The sequence below is a fragment of the Oryza glaberrima genome, chromosome 4 (genome assembly GCF_000147395.1).
Source record: "Oryza glaberrima chromosome 4, OglaRS2, whole genome shotgun sequence".
Taxonomy (NCBI): Eukaryota; Viridiplantae; Streptophyta; class Magnoliopsida; order Poales; family Poaceae; genus Oryza; species Oryza glaberrima.
The window spans coordinates 28,261,936-28,280,968 of record NC_068329.1 but is presented as its reverse complement, the minus strand read 5'-3'; the positions used below and the strand labels follow the sequence as shown (position 1 = coordinate 28,280,968).

The 19,033-nt window shown below is 40.2% G+C and overlaps 3 protein-coding genes across 6 annotated transcripts; 1 reads left to right on the top strand and 2 right to left on the bottom strand.

The window, feature by feature from the left end:
• Window positions 1-1,414: 1,414 nt before the first annotated feature.
• LOC127772303 (uncharacterized) lies at window positions 1,415-6,586 on the top strand. 3 transcript variants are annotated; one of them, XM_052298333.1, is made up of 8 exons: window positions 1,415-1,688; window positions 2,848-3,035; window positions 3,988-5,055; window positions 5,160-5,213; window positions 5,407-5,466; window positions 5,549-5,623; window positions 6,068-6,115; window positions 6,212-6,586. In XM_052298333.1, the coding sequence occupies exons 3-8, from the start codon at window positions 4,092-4,094 to the stop codon at window positions 6,244-6,246; spliced, it is 1,236 nt and encodes a 411-aa protein (XP_052154293.1). In that variant the 5' UTR covers window positions 1,415-1,688; window positions 2,848-3,035; window positions 3,988-4,091; the 3' UTR covers window positions 6,247-6,586. The 3 variants fall into 3 exon arrangements, with proteins under 3 accessions (XP_052154293.1, XP_052154291.1, XP_052154292.1); XM_052298331.1 differs by having other exon boundaries at window positions 5,540-5,623; XM_052298332.1 differs by lacking the exon at window positions 2,848-3,035 and having other exon boundaries at window positions 5,540-5,623.
• A 2,142-nt stretch (window positions 6,587-8,728) lies between these two features.
• LOC127770286 (uncharacterized) lies at window positions 8,729-13,813 on the bottom strand. Of its 2 annotated transcripts, none has more exons than XM_052295947.1 (10): window positions 13,481-13,813; window positions 12,521-12,642; window positions 12,315-12,424; window positions 12,097-12,161; window positions 11,818-11,984; window positions 11,190-11,435; window positions 10,509-10,610; window positions 10,291-10,341; window positions 9,721-9,811; window positions 8,729-9,607 (listed from the first exon to the last, which is right to left on the bottom strand). In XM_052295947.1, the coding sequence occupies exons 1-10, from the start codon at window positions 13,710-13,712 to the stop codon at window positions 9,453-9,455; spliced, it is 1,341 nt and encodes a 446-aa protein (XP_052151907.1). In that variant the 5' UTR covers window positions 13,713-13,813; the 3' UTR covers window positions 8,729-9,452. The 2 variants fall into 2 exon arrangements, with proteins under 2 accessions (XP_052151907.1, XP_052151906.1); XM_052295946.1 differs by having other exon boundaries at window positions 8,734-9,607; window positions 11,818-12,005; window positions 13,481-13,810.
• A 605-nt stretch (window positions 13,814-14,418) lies between these two features.
• On the bottom strand, window positions 14,419-18,441 carry LOC127770287 (RNA-binding protein L). The gene is made up of 7 exons (XM_052295948.1): window positions 18,032-18,441; window positions 17,047-17,506; window positions 15,569-15,618; window positions 15,356-15,486; window positions 15,154-15,250; window positions 14,869-15,060; window positions 14,419-14,698 (listed from the first exon to the last, which is right to left on the bottom strand). The coding sequence occupies exons 1-7, from the start codon at window positions 18,377-18,379 to the stop codon at window positions 14,696-14,698; spliced, it is 1,281 nt and encodes a 426-aa protein (XP_052151908.1). The 5' UTR covers window positions 18,380-18,441; the 3' UTR covers window positions 14,419-14,695.
• Window positions 18,442-19,033: the final 592 nt, after the last annotated feature.

Here is a 19,033-nt window from a genome sequence, read left to right as displayed (position 1 = left end):
GTGTTCGCTCCACATGATGTTGCGGTTGAAGAAATTTTAGTTTAGTGTTAGCTCCACATGATATGTTGTGATTGAAGAAAATTTGTGTTCGCTCCACATGATGTTGTGGTTGAAGAAAATTTAGTTTAGTGTTAGCGATATGTTGTAGTTTGTAGTTTCTCTTATTATAAGATGCTCCACGCTTTGCTGCGAATATATGATAGATATGGGAGAAATGATGAAATACTCTCTCCGTTTCAAAATGTTTGACACCGTTGACTTTTTAGCACATGTTTGACCATTCAAATTTAAATAATTATTTATTTTTTTCATATCATTTTATTCATTGTTAAATATACTTTCATGTACACATATAGTTTTATATATTTCATAATTTTTTTTAATAAGACGAACGGTCAAACACGTGCTAAAAAGTCAACGGTGTCAAACATTTTGAAACGGAGGGAGTAATTTGGATTAAAATATTATGAAAATAATTTGAGAATGATGATTTAGCATGTGTATGCTTACTTTTAGAATGAAATAAATTGTAGATATAATTAATATATGTTTGCATGTTGAACTTTGTGTGTTAAATGAGTTGATGTGACATATTTGCATGTAGATTTTAGGAGTGTTAATAAATATTATGTTTGCATGTTGAGTTTTAGATATTTAGTGGGCATTAGTTTTATAGAAAAAATGGATGAACCGTTTAGCATCCAGAAACCCTTACTTTAGATGTACTACTCTTGCGTGTGTTATCAGAGGAAAACTTTACCCAAAATATAAGATTTATTATAATGAACCGTTTAGCATCTAGAAACCTTACTTTAGATGTACTACAAACTGCTTAGGAAGAGAGGATAAAGAGAAAAAATCTCTCAGTTTTTTATTGAGATTGACTTATTCACAACAAACAAGAGAGAAAAATGAGAACTCAAAACGTTTGGAGAGGATAAAGAGAAAAAGTCCCTCAGTTTTTTATGCGCACATTTCCTGAATGGTGTGTATTTTGGAAAAAATCTATAAAAATTATTTTAAAAAATCATATTAATTTCTAATTTAAAATAATTAATATTTAATTAATTATGTGAAAATGGTTCATCTCGTTTTGAGCATCTTTTCAACATTCTCCTTTCCCCTACTCATAAACACGCCAATGATGGGCCTCGTGGACCCATATGTAGCTTATGGGTCGGCCCACACGTTAATGCCAACGCTGGCCCGATGGCTCGGCCCCCTTCGAAACCTCGAGTTGGTAGCCATCCATCATCATCAAAACAGACAACCTCTCAAAGAAAAAAAAAAAGGGAAAAGAAAACCAATACCAACAAATCCAAACCGTCCAAACTAAATCCATCGGCTGGGATCGACGGACGGCACGGCTTCGCCTTCACGATCGAAACGGCAAACGATTTCCATCCACGCCTCGCATCGCCTCCCCCCCTCCCTCTCGCGTTTCCCTCCCCATCTCTCCCCCTCCTCCTCCGTGTCTCCGCCGGTGGTGCCCCGGCGAGCTCTCCTCCGCCACCTCGGCGCGCCACCTCTCCTCTCCTCGCGCCGCGGGGGAGAAGCCGAACGGGCGCCGGAGACACGGCGCGGATTGCCTCACCCCCCCTAGTGGCCGTATCAACTATCACCCTTGGTGCGCGGCCTCCTCGCGCGCGCGGGAACGGCGATCGTATCGGGGTCGGATCGGATTGGAGGTATCCATTTTTTTCTCTCTTGGGCATCTGCGTCATTTCATGAGACGGCGTTGATTGGATTTGTGACCCATTCGGGATTAGATGGATTTTTTTTTTTTTGCCCTCTGATTAGCTCATCCAGTTTTTTTTCCCGGAATTTAGGAGCTCAGTTAATCGATGTTATGTGTTGATGTAATATGGTAATCAATGGTACAGGAGGAGGGAAAATCATTTCATTTGGTTATTGCTTTCAACAAAGCTGTGCCTCGGCCTTTAATTTTACTTAAAAAATGCATTGCTGCATTTTTTTTAGGTTTTAGTGTGGTAGGTTGGGTAGGAATTGGATAAGATTGCTAGTGGTAATGAACTTCACCTCCAACTCATCTTTATACGATTCTTTTTGTTGCTTGAGCCCAGGCTTGCAATTTTGGTGCAACATTTAGGGATTATTACAAGTTCCAACGAACAAGTTTGGTGATATTAGTTGGTCCCTCTAGTTCATCTGTTTGACACATATTTTACAAAGCTTGAGTGTTTGTGCTCAGGGCATGTGTTACAGATCTACAAGAGCTCAACGCCGTAATAAGTTGGTTTCTGCATTTGTAATCCAAGAATATAACCCAGTTTAATTTATTACATGTTGATGCTAGTAATAGTTGCTATAGAACATTTATAGCCAGGAAGGTATTTATGTTCCTTTTGCCTCGTATGCATCTGACAAATTTCATTTTCATTGCTTCATGGATATTTACTGTTATTTATTATATAAATATTAGATATGACTAGGGCTTCATGGAAATTCCTCCTCCAATGCTCGTTTTTGGCAATTACTGTTTCCAATGGATTTGGTCACTAGGAATGGTAACCGACGCACACAGGATTAAAATGTAGGGGTTGCCAGTGAAATAAAAAACACATTAGTAACGACTGAAGTGAAAGGAATCATTTTTTTGGATCCAAATTTATACATGAACCGCATGTAAACAAACCAATCGTGCAAAAGAAAATTGAAGATAGTAATTCGGCAATGCACAGCGAAGTCCTGAGAACTGATAAATGTGCTTAAAGATCTATTTGTGTACTAATATCATCATAATTAATGGTGATTTTGAAGTGCTACTTCATAATTTTATAAATGTAAATTTGGAAACTGAACACAAATTGCCTTCATTTATCACAGCCACAGCCCACAGCAGAGGCACCAACACCTGAGCAGCTGAACTCAACTAAGCGGCATGCACACCAGAGTCGGCTTGCACTCACACGCTACAACCCTGCCACTTGTACGAATGGAAGAATGGTTGGACCGCAGCAGGGGATGCTCGGGCCTCCCTGTTGTGTCTGCCCCTTGAAACGGTAACGGAAACGGTAAGAGCCATTCGAAACGGTGGCAGAAATGGTTTTGCTGTTCAATCGACCATTTTCTTGGTTTATCATATTGTTCCAGAAATTATCATTTTGGGGAAATTGGTAATTAGCATATACAGCTCCAACTAGAGGCTGACTATAGCAACGCGTAGAGGCCCATGATCCACGCCAAGTAGAGGACCACTTCAGGCCACATCACTGTGTAGAGAGCCACTACGTCAATCAGGACTTGACCAAGCTACCCTGCCCACTTCTTTCACAAAAATGGTTCCAGCTAGGGGATTCAAACAGCTGACCTATAAGTTAGAAAAGACATGCACCAACCACCATATTAAATATTTAAACTTCATTATGCACCTCGTATACAACTATTTTATTAGTTCATAAATGTTTTTAGTACAATTGTCAATGGCTATATGTAAACATGCCATCATATTAAATAAATTGAGTTATATTACGTGTATATGTGTGTTGGTCAAGTGTGTGAAAACATATGTTGTTACTATTTGATGTTTCCGACATGAATTGTTGGTTTCCTAATGATTCCAACACATTTCCGCCCGGATTATTCCCTTTTTGATTTTCCAATATCATTTCCATTTCCATTTCCGGCTCTACTGCTTTCAATTATATTTTCGAGAAAAGTACGGTTACAGAAATGGTTGAAGCTGTTTTCCGACCGTTTTCTCCCCTAGATATGACCCTGTGGGTACTTTATTTATTGCAAACTGTGCTATGTCTCTTTTGAAAATAATTCCATGAGAGCTTCCTTTTTAGTTACGTTCTTAGCAGACTTAATTAATTTCATTCTTAGCGGATATGGAAAGTAGGCTTCTATCTTCCTGATTGTCGACTTGCTCTATCATCTTCTAATCTTCTTGTGATTACTTGCCATATTTTGCCATCCTTTCGCTATTGAGGTTGCTCATTGCGCTCACTTTGCATGTTCAAGGGGAGAAAAACTCATCAAGTAATTGAAGGTGGTGAATAAACTTTTACGGGGCATTATCATCGTTCCTAGGTTCAGCTGCAAAAAGTTAAAGCAAATTGCCAAAGATGACATCTGAAGAGAATAAAGCTGTTGCACATAATGAACCACTACCCATGGAGCAGACATTAAGCTCTGGTGCTAAGCGTAAGCGTGGTCGTCCACGGAAGTATGAGTACGGCATGCATGAATTACCATATAGTGTGCAGCACATTCAGAGCGTCCCACCTCTTCACAGCACACAAGATAGCTCAAACATCCGACAGGATGGGATACAGATCAACCATACATCAGGTGGTAGCTTTGGCCCTAATATAGGCACAATTCAGGCTTTGCCTACAAAACAAGGCCCAGCTAATAGATCCAGTGGACCTAGAGATTCTGTCAATCTGGTTAAGACTTCTCTCAGCCAAGCCTCCATTTATACTAGTGCTCCTTTGCAAGGTAATTCAGTCAAAGATGATATTGTTGGCAAGTATTTTGTTGGTAAGATGTCGAAGAAATTTCCTGGGTTTTCTCTGATTACGGTGAAAGTGAAGGACAATCAGGTTCTCAAAGGTTGGATTCCAGATGAAAATAACCTCCGCCCAATAACACCAAAAGATGATCTTGCCCCAGATCTCCCTATGCTTCGACCAAGTCAAGTTCGAAAGAGGCCATCTACTGTTTACAGACAAGCTGCTGGTCCTATTCCAGTCCCCTTGGAGGATGTTACATTTGCAAAGCCTCTACAGATGAGGAGGCCTGCAGAGAAATCCTTCACTAAGCACACGGTCCCTTCCGTTCCAAGACCTCACATGGGTTCTGGGGTTGTTGCAGCAGTACCTATCTCAGTTTCACCCAGTAATGCTGAATCAAGGATTTTCTCCGAGCAGGGTACTGAACATATGAATCCACAACTGTTATCTGCTGTGGTACCTATTAAATCAGGTCAACCTGTATTGGCATCATGCAAGGAAGTCGCTGGAGGGAAAACTGTCAATGAGATTCAAACAGTCTCTGAATCTTCAAAGCACACTGAAGAGTCATCAGGTATGTTCGTTGGAGGAATGCAATTTGATCTACTTTGAATAATATATTACCTCTGGATAGAAATAAAGCTTAAATAATAGATCACATTTTTTGTGTCATTATAGGGGAAAGGCATCTGCTTAATGTTCCAGTAATGGATGCTATAAAGGAATCTTTGGGTAAGATTTAGATGTTGTATGCTCGATTCATGTGTGTCACACACAAGTAGATTCAGTTATTTTATTTTGGGGCATGACAAATTCAGCACGCTCGTTGTCAAGATAGCATCTGTACAACACTATATATGCCCCTTCTGCCCTCGATGACTTATTTTCTATCAAGAACAATCACTAAATGGATTTGTATCTTTAGGTCCCAAAGAGCAGCCTAATGCTACAAATAGCAAGCAACAAACTTTTATGGAACCACCGGGTAATACATAATTCCATTATTTGACATGCTTAGTATTAACCCTTTAGTTAATGCTGTTGATATGAATATTTAGAAAGCACAGAACAAGCTGTGCAGCTGGACACAGAGAGAGACATTTCCAAAGGAGCTGATGGCTCAAAGTCAGAAGCCTCAGGAGGTAAAACTGTGATACCCTCTACTTTTAATGTTTTTATTGGCACCTAGAGTAACGTTAAAAGCTTTGATTCTATGGGCATATGTTCTGAGCAAATATGTTTGTTTATTGGCTCAAAGATAATCCTTTGCCTGCACAAGCTTTTTTTTCCTTGTGTGTAACCATTGATTTGCTGTTAGTACTTTGTTGTGTGCCATACATAAGCTAGATTGTGTTGCTAACATAAATCCTTTTTCTCGTGTGTAACCATTGATTTGCTGCTAGTACTATGTTGTGTTCCCCATACATAAGCTAGATTGTGTTGCTAACATAAATCCTTCTCCTTAGTCGTGTGTAACCATTGATTTTCTGCTAGTTCTTTGTTGTGTGCCTTACATAAGCAGTGATGCTAACAATAACCATTTTCCTTGGATTGTGTTCTAAACATAAACCCCTCTTTTATTTCAGGAACTGCACCTCCGGTAGAGGCTTCAACCGCAGTACATAATCCCCAAGGTAACCTTCTACACCTCTTGGGAACATTTTATTATTATCTATTGTTTACTGCAAGAACTAACAAACTTGCTGTTACATTGAAAATCAAAATTCCAGATGACAGTCATGAAATGAAGGTTGACAACAAATGAAAGCAGCGCTTGAGAAAGACAAAATGATTCTTAATGTTAGGTGAAAGCTTCAAATCCAGATTGTTTCTGCCAAGTCTTACTATAAATGGCTGGATGCCAAAGGCGTAGACTCGTACTCTAGGATATATACTTGAGCTGTCTTTCGCTTTTATTTGTCTTCCTTATAAGGATACTTGAGCTATCTTTCATTTTCATGCGTCTTCCATTTAAGGATACTTGAAGCTTTTAATAATGATGTAAAGCCATACAAAAAAGTTACTTCATACTTGGAACAAAAAGAAATGAGAAAAAACTTGAAGGACTAGGCCCCATATAGGAAAATGGCATATCTGAATCGAAAGCATTTGTACCATGGCCCTTGTGATAATTAAGTAACAGAAGGCAAGCTGTTATTGTCAAAATCTATTACAGTATCTCAGAAACCGGAAGATGTATCTTTCGACTTTGCTTTTTCATTACTGACATGTGCATCCGGTATTGTTGTCCTTGCGGAATCTGGCAGAAGTTAATATTAAATCAATTGAATTCTACTCAGGGCTGGAGTTATTTTGGGACAGATGAAGTAGTTTTTTTTTTTAAAAAAAAAAGTCAATTGAAGTCTATCATGGTGCAGTCTGAGAATACTTGGATGGTATTCACACTTTGCCACAAAATCTTCAGCAAATGCGGTATGCCACGTGAAAGCATCTAGCCCCTCTGTGGTTGTTTTGGTGGTTGATGACAATATGATCATCGGAACTAATTACTTTTGCTAAGTTTGAAAAAAAAAAGGATTTTGATGATACAAACAATGCTACACCGTTTTGTCCATTTGGAGATAGCTTACGGTCAACAAGAGATCGGAAGTTGGCTACAACCCTCTTCAAGGTAAAAACACGTTCAAGGAGTTAGGGACTTGGGGTGAACGTGCTTACAAATAGGTTGTTTTTACATTCAAAGACCGTACTATATATAGCTAGCGGGATGAAACTTGTAGTTTGAGGTATTAAGGTACTAATCATCTCGGTGTGATGCACATTAGATGGTGTAACATCTAAATCGCTAAAGTGCTCAGTGGATACATGTGGAGCCAACAAGGGTTATTCGTTTTTGTGATTCAAAGTTTGCCTTGGGAGTTGGCCTAGCCGGACAATCAGATGGTAAGCTGATTAGGGAAGCACCAGCGGTATGTTGGTGAAGTTATATATGGGTGATGACTCCATCCACCAATATTTAAATCTTGGTGTCCACAAATATTACGCACACGTAGGTTTCAATAGGAATTTAGTGACATCAGGAGGTGCCGCTGGTTTCCATCGTTTAGAGCATGTGTTATGTGGACGCATTCGTGGGGATGTGGAGTGTGGTGTTGCCAATCGTATTATTTTGCCCTTTTATAGCTCAACGGCTATAGTATCAGTTACCATTGCAAAAAAAAGAAAAAAAAAAGGACAGACTATTCACGAAAAGGGCCTTGAGTATTGTTGATGTCGCCTAGAGGGTAGAATAGATGTTTCCTGAAATTTCAAGAAACTTTTAGCAGAATTAGAACTAACCGGACAGTCCAACTATGGTCTTATTTAGTTCACACCAAACTTCTCCCAAACTCCCAACTTTCCATCACATCACATCACATCCAAAACTTTCCTACTCATATAAACTCTAAATTTTTTTTCCAAACTACCAACTTTCCCTAAACTTCTCCCCAATTTCAGAAACTAAACACAGCCTATACTGGAGTTGGATTATCTTATAGCTATAGGACAGTCTGGTCAATGCAACAACGGTAGAAAACAACTATAGAACCGGACAATCCGATTATCGTAGGGCATTCCAGTCGACAGTATGAAAATAACATACTCCCTCCGGTTTTATTTTAATTGACGTTTTAGACAATGACACGGTCTACAAGATGTATATCTTTGACCTTATTTTTCTATCATAATATATATAATAAATAAATGCATGTTTACTTTTATTATAGTACTTTAAAAGACAAATCTATATATGTTGTTCTAGTTTCTTTAAACTAAATATTTTTAAAGTTATTGATAGTCTAAATCATAAAAGTTTGATCTCAATCTTGCCCAAAACGTCAATTAATATGGAACCGGAGGGAGTATGCAATATAAAATATGCAAACTAGAAGAGCTACTTTAGGCACTCTTTCTAAGAACTAGCTTCTTATTACTCGTGGACATTGGCGTGCCTGGCCAGTCTGAGAGGCAAATCCAGTGATTTCTCAAGTAGCTTGTGAAAGACCTGGTGTGAAGATTTCGGGCTTGAAATTTTTGTAGCCGATTGAAGATCGCGGGTGCTACTGTCCAATAACGGGATTCAAAAAATAAACAGTAAATTTAGATTATGTAGTAACACTAACATCTAGTTTCACTTGCAATTTAGAAGTATAGACTTAATTACTCATACATTTCAAACTCATACATTTCAAGGTATAAAAACTACAAAGCAACATAAATAAATGAGAGAAAGAAAGCACACGACGTTAACTCATATCCTATTCATACACAGAGAACATCGTGTATTCGTGTTTAAGCGTAATAGCAGGCCAACAAAGCCTATTGTAATATCGGTCGCCAAGTTCCATTTCCAATACACTATGTTGGATCCACTATCTTATAGCAGTAGCGGACAGAAGAAATCTGTAACCTCCAAAAAGAACACTGGATCAATAGAACAAACGCTACTTGGCGCAAATAGAACACTGGATCAATCGTCAGCACATGCTCCAAAAAGGTAAAACTAATTCATAGCGGGATTGTCCGTCATTATATGAGAACAGTTCACAAGATCAATGTACATTAGCCCTGTGAAAACAATCAATTTACTATCTAACTCTTTTACAGTGTCTCATTGTACATAGTACATGCTACTCTTCAAAAAGGGAAAAGGTATTTGACATGACAAAAAAAATGCTTCAATATTCTCTATTTCATTTAACTGCTCTCATGGAACACCCCCACCACCCCCACCCCAATGATCCAAAAAGAAAAAAAAAGAAAAAAGGAAAATCGTGACGATGCAAAAGCATTAAGAATGGTAAAAGTTGCAAGTCCTTCCAACAAAAAGACGGACACAGACCAGCAACTAGCAAGAGAATTAACAGATTAGGCAAAACTGCGAGTCCTCTTAGATGTAAACCCCAACGGCCAAAGGGGTAAAACCAAGATTCTTCCAACAAAAACTGATATCACACTGCTATGACAAGTTTACATGTATTTGCCTGGAACCATGCTGCTTGCAGCAGGTACCATGATGGGACGAACGGCCTGGAATGGCTGCACAAGCGGTGCAGGGCTTGGTACCACCAATGGCAGGTTCCCAGTTGCCATGATAGGTGGGGCTACATATACAGGGGCTGTGCCTGGAGAGTTTCGAAGTAAAATGTTTTGATTAGTGTAATGAATAAATAAAATAAACATTTTAATACCTTCCATTAAAATAAAGGAAGCAGTCGACAATGAGTACGATTTTTACCTTGGAACTTCTGGAGGCTAGCTTGATGTGAGTTCAATGGTGCAGGAAGAGACCATCCTTGGGGCATAACAGGTGCTCCATGCATTACATCCTTCAGCAGAAAGCAAATAGTAGATCAGCTAAAAGCAGTTAGGGCAATTTGTATTTGCAGTAAATATAACTAGGATGAGTTTTTTAGAGGGATGATAATGTCAAATATTAATCATTACGGTTAACAGGAGAGCTTCATATGCCTAAATGACTACGCAATGTATAGGGTTGCCAACAAAGATGGATGCCACGAAATGAAGCTTCACATTATCTAATGTGTGAAATGTAGCTGAGTAGTTTTTATTTTTTAAAACAGACGAATATCCAAGTTCAATTTGGATAACAGTGCCTCACTTGCACTATCTACTGGTTGAGCGATACAAAAGACAACCATGATATCTCCAATGAATCAGCACTATTTAATCAGTTAAAGTATTGTATGAAACAACACAAATTGTACTTGCATCATTAATTCATCATCTTACTCTCACAGAGTTCCACTTGAGCTATTAATAGAAATAACACTGTTGCATTACTCACCTGAGAAAATGGGTGTACATAAACAACATGATTAAATTTCCCACCAGTAACCTATGATGTCATAACGTAAAAATAAATTAGATCAGTACAGGAGCAAATGATAGTATATCATGTAACCAATAGGTACAAATGAACAGCATTTTGAAATTAATATCAGTATATATATATATATATATATATATATATATTTTATATATATACAACTGATTAGAACTTACAGGCTGAGGACTAGGGCTAATGTAAGCAGGTCCAACTTGCATGGGATGATAAGGTGTGCCAATTCTAGCAGGATCCAGCCTGCTCACATTATGCCCCATGGTCTGTCATTCAAAAAAACATGTATAAGGATTCAGGAGGCAGGATCATATCCGAACAAAATGTACATGCCAGAGTTATGCAGCAATAAGATCAAAGTGAAGTAGAATCTGAAAATTCAATGCACAGAATATAACATAACGATAAACGATAGCCAGTGGCGGAGCCAGAAAATTTCCACGCCTAAGGCTGAGCTAATGGGATCTCAAATATTTTCATAAATTACATAGCATTTTTCAAGATTATAATGGGGATTATGGAGCTAGGCATGGGGCTCAAGCCCTAGCTGCCCCATGCCTGATTCCGCCCCTGACGATAGCTATTAGTAGTTCAATAGTTAATCTCAAGATAAATGGAAAATTACACCAGAGTAAAGATAATAGTTAAAATATGTAGAGATAGTAGTAGTGGTCACATAAAGCAAATTATCAGCTTAAAGGAATGTCGGTGCTGAATAGGAGTTGGCACCATATTGCAATATTTTCCTTGTTTATCACTTCATGACTATATGACAGCAATCTGAAGAAAGTGATGAACTATTGAAGCAACAATGATATTATAAAAGAATTAATCAAAGAACTTACTGACTGAGTATATTGAGGTGAAATAGCATAGTTTGCAGCAGCCAGGTTATTATAATGAACAGCCTTGCTGGACAGGGATGAACCGCCTGGCACTGAGTTAGTTTCAAATACAGGTAACCCGGTTGGAACTCCAGCTACAGAGTTTGAGATGTAGATTGGGTTAACAGAGGGTGCAGCTGCAAGTACTGGTCTGGAACTTGCAAACGAAGGAGAGAAGACCCTAGCACAAGGGTTGAGTTTGGATTCCTGCAATAGTGAATGGACTGATGACAATGATGAAGCACAGGAAGGTTACAAAGGTAGAACATCTAGGACAGCAGTAAACATAAAAACAGAATTGGCACGGCTTCATTCCCTCAGGATGCATAGAAATCCATGACATAGGAAGGAAAGAGAACTGTGCTTGATAATACAAAATAAGAAAATAACACACTGATAACATTGATAACATAGTTGGCAAGCCTTGTACAGATTGTTATGTACATGGATGAAATAACTGATAATGCTTTCCAAATAGTACTGGGCTCCTTAAAAGGTAAAATATATTAGCAAAACATTTTTCTAGATCTCTAATTCTCTAGACACAGTTTTCCCTATGCTTACGTATCAAGGGTCCGAGAGAGCTCACCTTAGCAATGGTTTTGCTCGGCGTGGCAGTTTTAGCAACTGTGGCTGGAGGAGAGATTTTCACATCTGAAGACATTGTGGGTGTAGTCAAAACTGCACTCTTAGTATTTCCATCTTTTGATCCAACAACCGCAGAACTCATTATCTCGTTACAGGAGAGGCGTGGCCCTACATATCCAGTTGGAGAGGCTAGCATAACAGTTGGACGGGTTTAAGTACAAGGAAGAAAAGTGGAAAAAGAATTATCGGAGTAAAATAGTAAAGAGGTTAGACATAATACCAGGAGAACTTCTCCCAATGGAGATATTAGTCTCCTCACCTGGCGTGCTGCACTTCTTAACCTCTCTGTTAAAGAAATAGCATGAATTAACCTCAAGAATGAATAGACATTGAAATATATATACAGAATAGATTGCTAGAAATCTACATTATTAACCAGCATCATTAAAGAAACAATTGAAAGAGTTTTATCCTATTATTGGTGAATCAAGAATATACTTTAGTGGAAACACATTCACATGTGAAGTTTGAGGCTTCACATATGCACTGGCTGCGACGGTATCACAAACAGGAGTTCTGCACACATCTTTTGCATGGAGTGAAAAATCCTGAAAAGTAGAAGCGTCCACGAGAAGGCAATCTGTTAGTATACCTTTTCTTTTGGCGGGAAAATTTGTTAGCATGTTTAAGCACATCAAAGCTACCTTTGCAATGACTTGAACGAGATCATCTGGGTGAATAACAAGACTATCTACAAAAGCTCCCAGAGGAATATTGGCATTATCATTCCCGTTAGCGATCTTTCGCGCTTTCTTTAGCACAACACCTGTTCAACATAAATACATCAGTATCATTTTTTCTCCACACAGAAAAAGAAAACTAAATTGATTGTTGAAACCAGAAAGAACAACATTATAAACATGATCTGGCAAGAAAAAAAATGCATCCCTAGGATATTACAAATCCAAAAGGAGTACGAATCAAACCCAAAAATGTGACTGCTGCCAGAATGCTAGAATGCACTAAATGAATCATAAATTTCTTCATGGCAAATTGGCATCTCAATTCTAGAGAAGAAAAACAACATTTATTTGCAATCAACCAGGCAGTTGGTTTATAGCATAACCATGATACCCGATTACATTATAGAGACCAGGATCATTGCCTATGATCCTGGAACCCAGTGCGAGATCCTCTCTAGACCACGAACCCATGAACGATTTACGGGACTCTCATCCAAATCCCCACCGCAATCACGACGATCAAAGACCAAACAGCCAAGATCTTAACCGCAAACACAAAAGTACATCTACAGCCATGCCACAAATGGGGGAAACTCATCCAGCGATCTCTAACCAGCAACCACCCCCAAATCCATCCCACCATGGCACTATCCAAAAAACAAACAACGCAAGCGTCCAGCGTCCACCGCCACCCAACCCAACCAACAAGCGGATCACGAACCAGTTAACTTCGAAACGAAAAAAAAAAAAAGCCGGAGCACCAACCCTATTAAAAATCGCCACCCACTACGCACACACGCGCACACAGCTGGATCACGCTCACAACCACATCCCCGCGATCTCCGAACCCTAAGCGAGCCACCCAACCACAGAAACAACGACGGGGAGGAGGAGGAGGAGGAGAGAGGGAGGAGCACCCACCGTATCCGCCTTCGACGGAGGCGGTGTGGAGGACGCCCGCGTACGCGGATCCGTCGCGGACCTGCACCTCCACGGGGAGGCCGACCATGCACACCGTCGCGAGCAGCAGCGCCTCGGGGAGGGACGGCGACGGCGACGACGACGAAGACGACGGCCGCTGCGCCGCCGCCGCCGCCTCCGCCTCCGCCTTGCGCGACGGCGGCGGCGGCTTCGTCCTCTTGGGGCGGGCCATGGGAGGGAGGAAGGGAGGGAAAAGAGAGAGAGGGTGGTGGGAGGCGAGGCGAGGCGACGAGGCGAGACGAGACGAAAGCGGAAGGGGAAAAGGCCACCGATGCGGCCGTGCAAACGGGAAGGTTAAGTTCGGAGCTCTCTCGATTTCAAGGGCGGCCGATTCGATCGCGCGCTAATCTTAAAGCACATTAGCTAGGATAAGATGGTGGAACCAGATTAATTAACTTTAACTGGGTTAATAAGCGAATAATACAACTAGATTTACGGGTGCTTTTACGCTGTCGGTGTCAGTGTAGCACTAGATTAATGGGTGCTTTTACGTTGTCTGTGTCAAATTTACCATGGCATTTAACAGATCTTTCCTGAAGTCTTTCTAGTTTCTACTTTCTAACCTCGTAAATAGCCCGAGTGAAAACGATTATCATTTCGTCTTCCATGGCACACGATCAGATAGATATACACATTTTAACAGCCATTCACGGTGAAAACAAGTAGAGAAATTTTAACAGCCATTTTCACGGTGAAAAAAAACACGAGCAAAGATTTTAACCGGGGTAAAGTGTCGAAGCAAAAGTTGGCGAGATTCCATTGTGCAGAGCATACACTGATGCCCTGATGCAATGTCCGCCCACGTGGCCAATCAGGCAACCAGAAAACTCACTTGTCCTTCACGAAAAAGGAGAATCCAACACACGCAAAAACCAACGGGAAACAAACGGTACATAGCAATAATAATAATCGATGATAAGGGTGAGATGGAAACAGAGGATATGTTTTCAAAATACATGACTCAATATAGGAACCACGATATGGCAGCATCCGTTGTTCATAATCATAATACAGTTCATACATTAAAACCTCAATCGAAATCTGGAGTCTTCAGAAACCGTCTCTCTATTGAGAATAGCAATAACATAGCTAAAGCTGTAGCTTGAAATGGGTTGTGTGCCTCACAGCCCAAAGACGCGATCGATCAAACAGGGCTCACTGGAAGAAAGAAAAAATAATGCTTCAAATTAATCGCTAGAGGATATAGCTATGCAAACGCTGATTGACATGGCAGAATTCATGATAACTTTCAAGAAAGTTACAATATTTGTAAAGTGTGTAAATTTCCAATGTTAGATGACATCGGAAACAAGAAGGGGGAGTCTCACCTGCTGCGGCGGCTGCTGCTGTGCTACTTGTTGCTGTTGGTAATTGGGATAACCAGCATAGGCTCCATAACCATACATGTTAGGATCCTGAGGTTGTGCATACCCACCATAAGCCTCATAACCTTGTCCATAGCCACCATAGTAACCACCAGCACCAGCACCAGCACCCCACTGATTCGAGTCGTGCTGAGGCTGAAGACATTCAAAAACCACAATGTTATCAACTTTAGCTCCATTATACAGCTTTATAGGTAAGAAAATTACTATGTTGCGTTTGATCTGGACCTGTTTGTTTGAAAGGCTTCGACCCCACGAAAGTCTAACATTCTGCCCACCAATCAAGGTCCCTTGTAGCACTGCCAGTGCTTGCTCAGCAGAAGGCCTGAATATGCAATGACAAGAGTAATTTGCAAGTACCTCATCAAAAAAAAAAAATACAAGGCAGTAAGACATCTGTGGAAATAGAACAAACGAACAAAGAGTCAACCTGTTAACATATTGAACAAAACCACATCTTTTCCCAACAGGAATCTTAACATGGACAACTTCTCCATAAGGAGCGAAAACTTGTTTCAAGACATCTTCAGTGACGTTGGGGTCAAGACCACCAACGAATATCTGAGCTCAACAACAAACATAGTCACTAAATGAACTGAAAAGAAATTACTGTTGTACAGGAAAAATAGAACTAAGAACGCACGGTGGTATTGTTAGGATCATTCTCAGACTGAGCTCCTTGAGCATTTGGTACTGTAAATGAAAGCAAAAAAGTGAAGAAAATACAATGTAAGATTTGTCAAATGCTGGTAAACATGAATGCTTATCATGCAAATGTCTCGTTCACTGATGTTCTTATAGTAGTAAATAGATTATTACAACCATAAGCAGTGATATTCATATAGATCCAGCCATGTCAAGCCATATGCATTAAGCAGAATATCAAGCATCACTGAAGACAATTTAGAATAGAGTAACTAGGATAGCTCAGCAATTCAGGAACATGTTCATCAGAACCATGCTAAAGTTTGATAAGATTATGGAGGTGAAACCACCAAGCTAATAGTACACATGTAGACAAAGATTTCACTTAACAGACTTATAATGGAGTTAAGTGGCCAAAAATGCTAATAAGACTACCCAATCAAGGAAAAGGGCAAGCAGAACACTGTTTTTTAAGTATTGTATACATAGAATCTCAAACAAGCTGAATACACAACACAATACAGAATGAAATACAGCCCCAACAATCGATTCCATGTCAAGTTAGAGGCAGATAAAATGAGAGATACATTGCAAGCCTATCATAATGTATGTTGAGAAAAGAAGCAGAATATTCTCCAGATGTTTAAAAGAACAGATAAACAGTGTGGCAACTCGAAGTGTAAAATATCACAAAAACAAAAACTAGAAGGCATGAAAAAGACAAGAATTTATTCACAGAAGGTACTAACATTTTGTCATTCAAAAATCTATTTTTCAAAAAGAAGGAAATAGAAAATGTTAAAAATATCAAGCCTCAATACATGAAGCACGGATATGACCCTCAATAGTCAAGCCTAGCAAATAAAAGCAAGCTCGAGCCAACATGCTAATTTAACTATGTGCATATCACATCAAGCATGAGTCATAAAACTTTTTAAACAAAGAAAATGTATAGTAAACGTATGCGTGCACAAATGAAGTAGAATCTGAAATAGCAAGAAGAATAAATGACTGAAGTATTCGGAGGGCAGAAATCGAAAGAAACAGACTTCAAATTTAGAACATAAATGTTTTACACTGACCTAAATGAGGCCATGCATTACACAAGAAATGCATCACAGCTCAAATCAGTTCCAAGGCTCCAATACGGAGAGAGCCTGTTGACCTCCTGCTTCCAGATAACACGAGTTTCATGAGTCTACTATTTTTCTAGTTCTAGTGCATGAAATGATCCAAATTCACAGGGAATGTTGTACTAAGGAATAATGACTTCTTGAAGAAAAAGGGTCACACAAGCTTTGGTTTATTCCGTAAAAGTAAGTAAAACCGGAAAAGGTAAAAGCGGAACATCAAAAGGAAAAGGTATCATCAAGCAGAGTAACCAGCCATACATATAGATAGAAATAAAGATAACTGCCCATAATAATAGCTAATAAGTAAAAGGTGTCAATGGGAAATACGATCAGCAGCATTTACCTCTCTCCTGAACCCCTGTTGTTTTCTTATTTGCCGCTGGACCAATACGCATCGGTCTGGAAGAGCAAAGCATTCCATTCATTTCAGTCATTGCACGAGCTTGCTCTGTAGGATCACCAAATTTCACAAACCCATAACCCTTTGAACGCATTGTCATTTTGTCAGTTACAACTTTTGCACCCTTAACCGAAGGGTAATGGACCCTGAATGTCTCTTGCAGTAGGTAGTCTGTAACATCTGCAGCCAAATCCCCGACAAAAATGGTGTAGTCAGGGGTATCATCACGCTTCTCGCCAGCACTGGCCCAATTCAATCGGAAGACCATCTCAACATTCGGCATCATCTGTCCATTATAAGTCTGAAGAATTCGATCAGCAGCTGCACGACTTGTAAACTCAACAAAGCCATAACCCTGAAGCTGTCCACTTTGTTTGTCCCGGATAAGCTTCACAGATTGAACCTGCAAGTAAATGCAAAACGTTAGATACGGTAGGTAAATCATGAATGGGCGGACACAATCTGGGTATATTAGATGTTGCATTTCATCCATTATCATCTGAGCAATGGCTTATGTATATTGATAGCAAAACCGAATCACATAAATAGCATTTAGAATGTACGCAAATGTTATATAGTCTGCAAACTTAGCATCCATGTGAAAACAGTAAGTAAAAAACCAAACAAAACCTTCCGAAATCGATTCACTAAAGAAAGTAGCATGTTCATAAAATCTCAATAAACCAAAAAGATACATTCAACAATCACTGATAAATCAGCCGAAGCATGAAATTTTGTTTTTATTGTAGACCCACAACTCATAGCCTAGAGCTTTTGAGAAGTCAGAACTAAGTCAGTCGCAAGTCACAACATACAGCATCAGGAACTAAATTAGTCGCAATACACCACAATACAACTCCATCAGCAACAAGCCACACAAACAAAAAATTACGGGCAACCAAATCTCACAGCAGATCAGGACCCGTACCTCCCCGGTGGCCGCGAAGCAGTTGTAGATGTAGCTCTCGTCCATCCAGGGCTGCAGGTCGCCGATCCAGAGCGTCTTCACCTCGTCCGCGGCCGCGGGGGCGGGCATCGCCTGCGGCGGTGGCGCGGCGTAGTACGGCTGGGGCGGGGGCACCTGCCCGTAGTGCGCCTGCGGCGGGGGCTGGCCCCACATCGCCGGCGGCTGCTGGGGCGGCGGCGCGCCGTACTGGTGCGGCGGCATCGGCGGCGGGATCGCGCCCCACTGCGGCGGCTGCCCCGCCGCGCCCTGCGGCGGCGGAGGCGGGCCGCCCATGCCGGGCTGCGGCTGCGACGGCGGCTGCTGCATCATGGCGACGAGATGCCCTAGCTAGCACGCACGAACGGGAGAGAGAGAGAGACTGCGAGAGGGGGAGGAGACGTGGGGGGATGCAGGGTTCAGATATGGCCGAGACCGAGAGAGACCACTTCCCGTGGGCCGTGGGAAGAGCCCGTGATTTGCTCGTTGCCCGAAAATTCCTTCTTTTTTTTTTTGTCAGCTTGGGGAAAAATGCTCCTTTGCTGCTTGATTGGCTTTTTTTTATTGTTTTCTGCTTGATTGGCTTTTTTTGTTTTGTTTTCACCAGAAAATTGAGTGTAAGTATAAGTGTGTCGTATATTTTATTTGTTTTCAAATATAAGTAATTATATTTTTAAAATTTATATACAGTATAAGCAATTTAAGGACATTGATCCCTGTACTTAGGAATCTATGCATTTTCAAGTAATCAAGTGTTTACAAGAGGAATCTAAGTAGTTTAGGTTACTTTCGAATAGATGTTTGGGTTTAGCTTATTGCAACACGTAAAATGAGATAAGTTATTAAGTATTAATTGTTATAAGCTTATAATTGATTTATTTATTTATTTTGAAAAAATAAACTTGTTATAGAAAACTTATGCACGAAACTACCGTGTACTTCCTCCGTCCTTGAAAAGGCTTTGACACTAACTAGGATAATGAATCA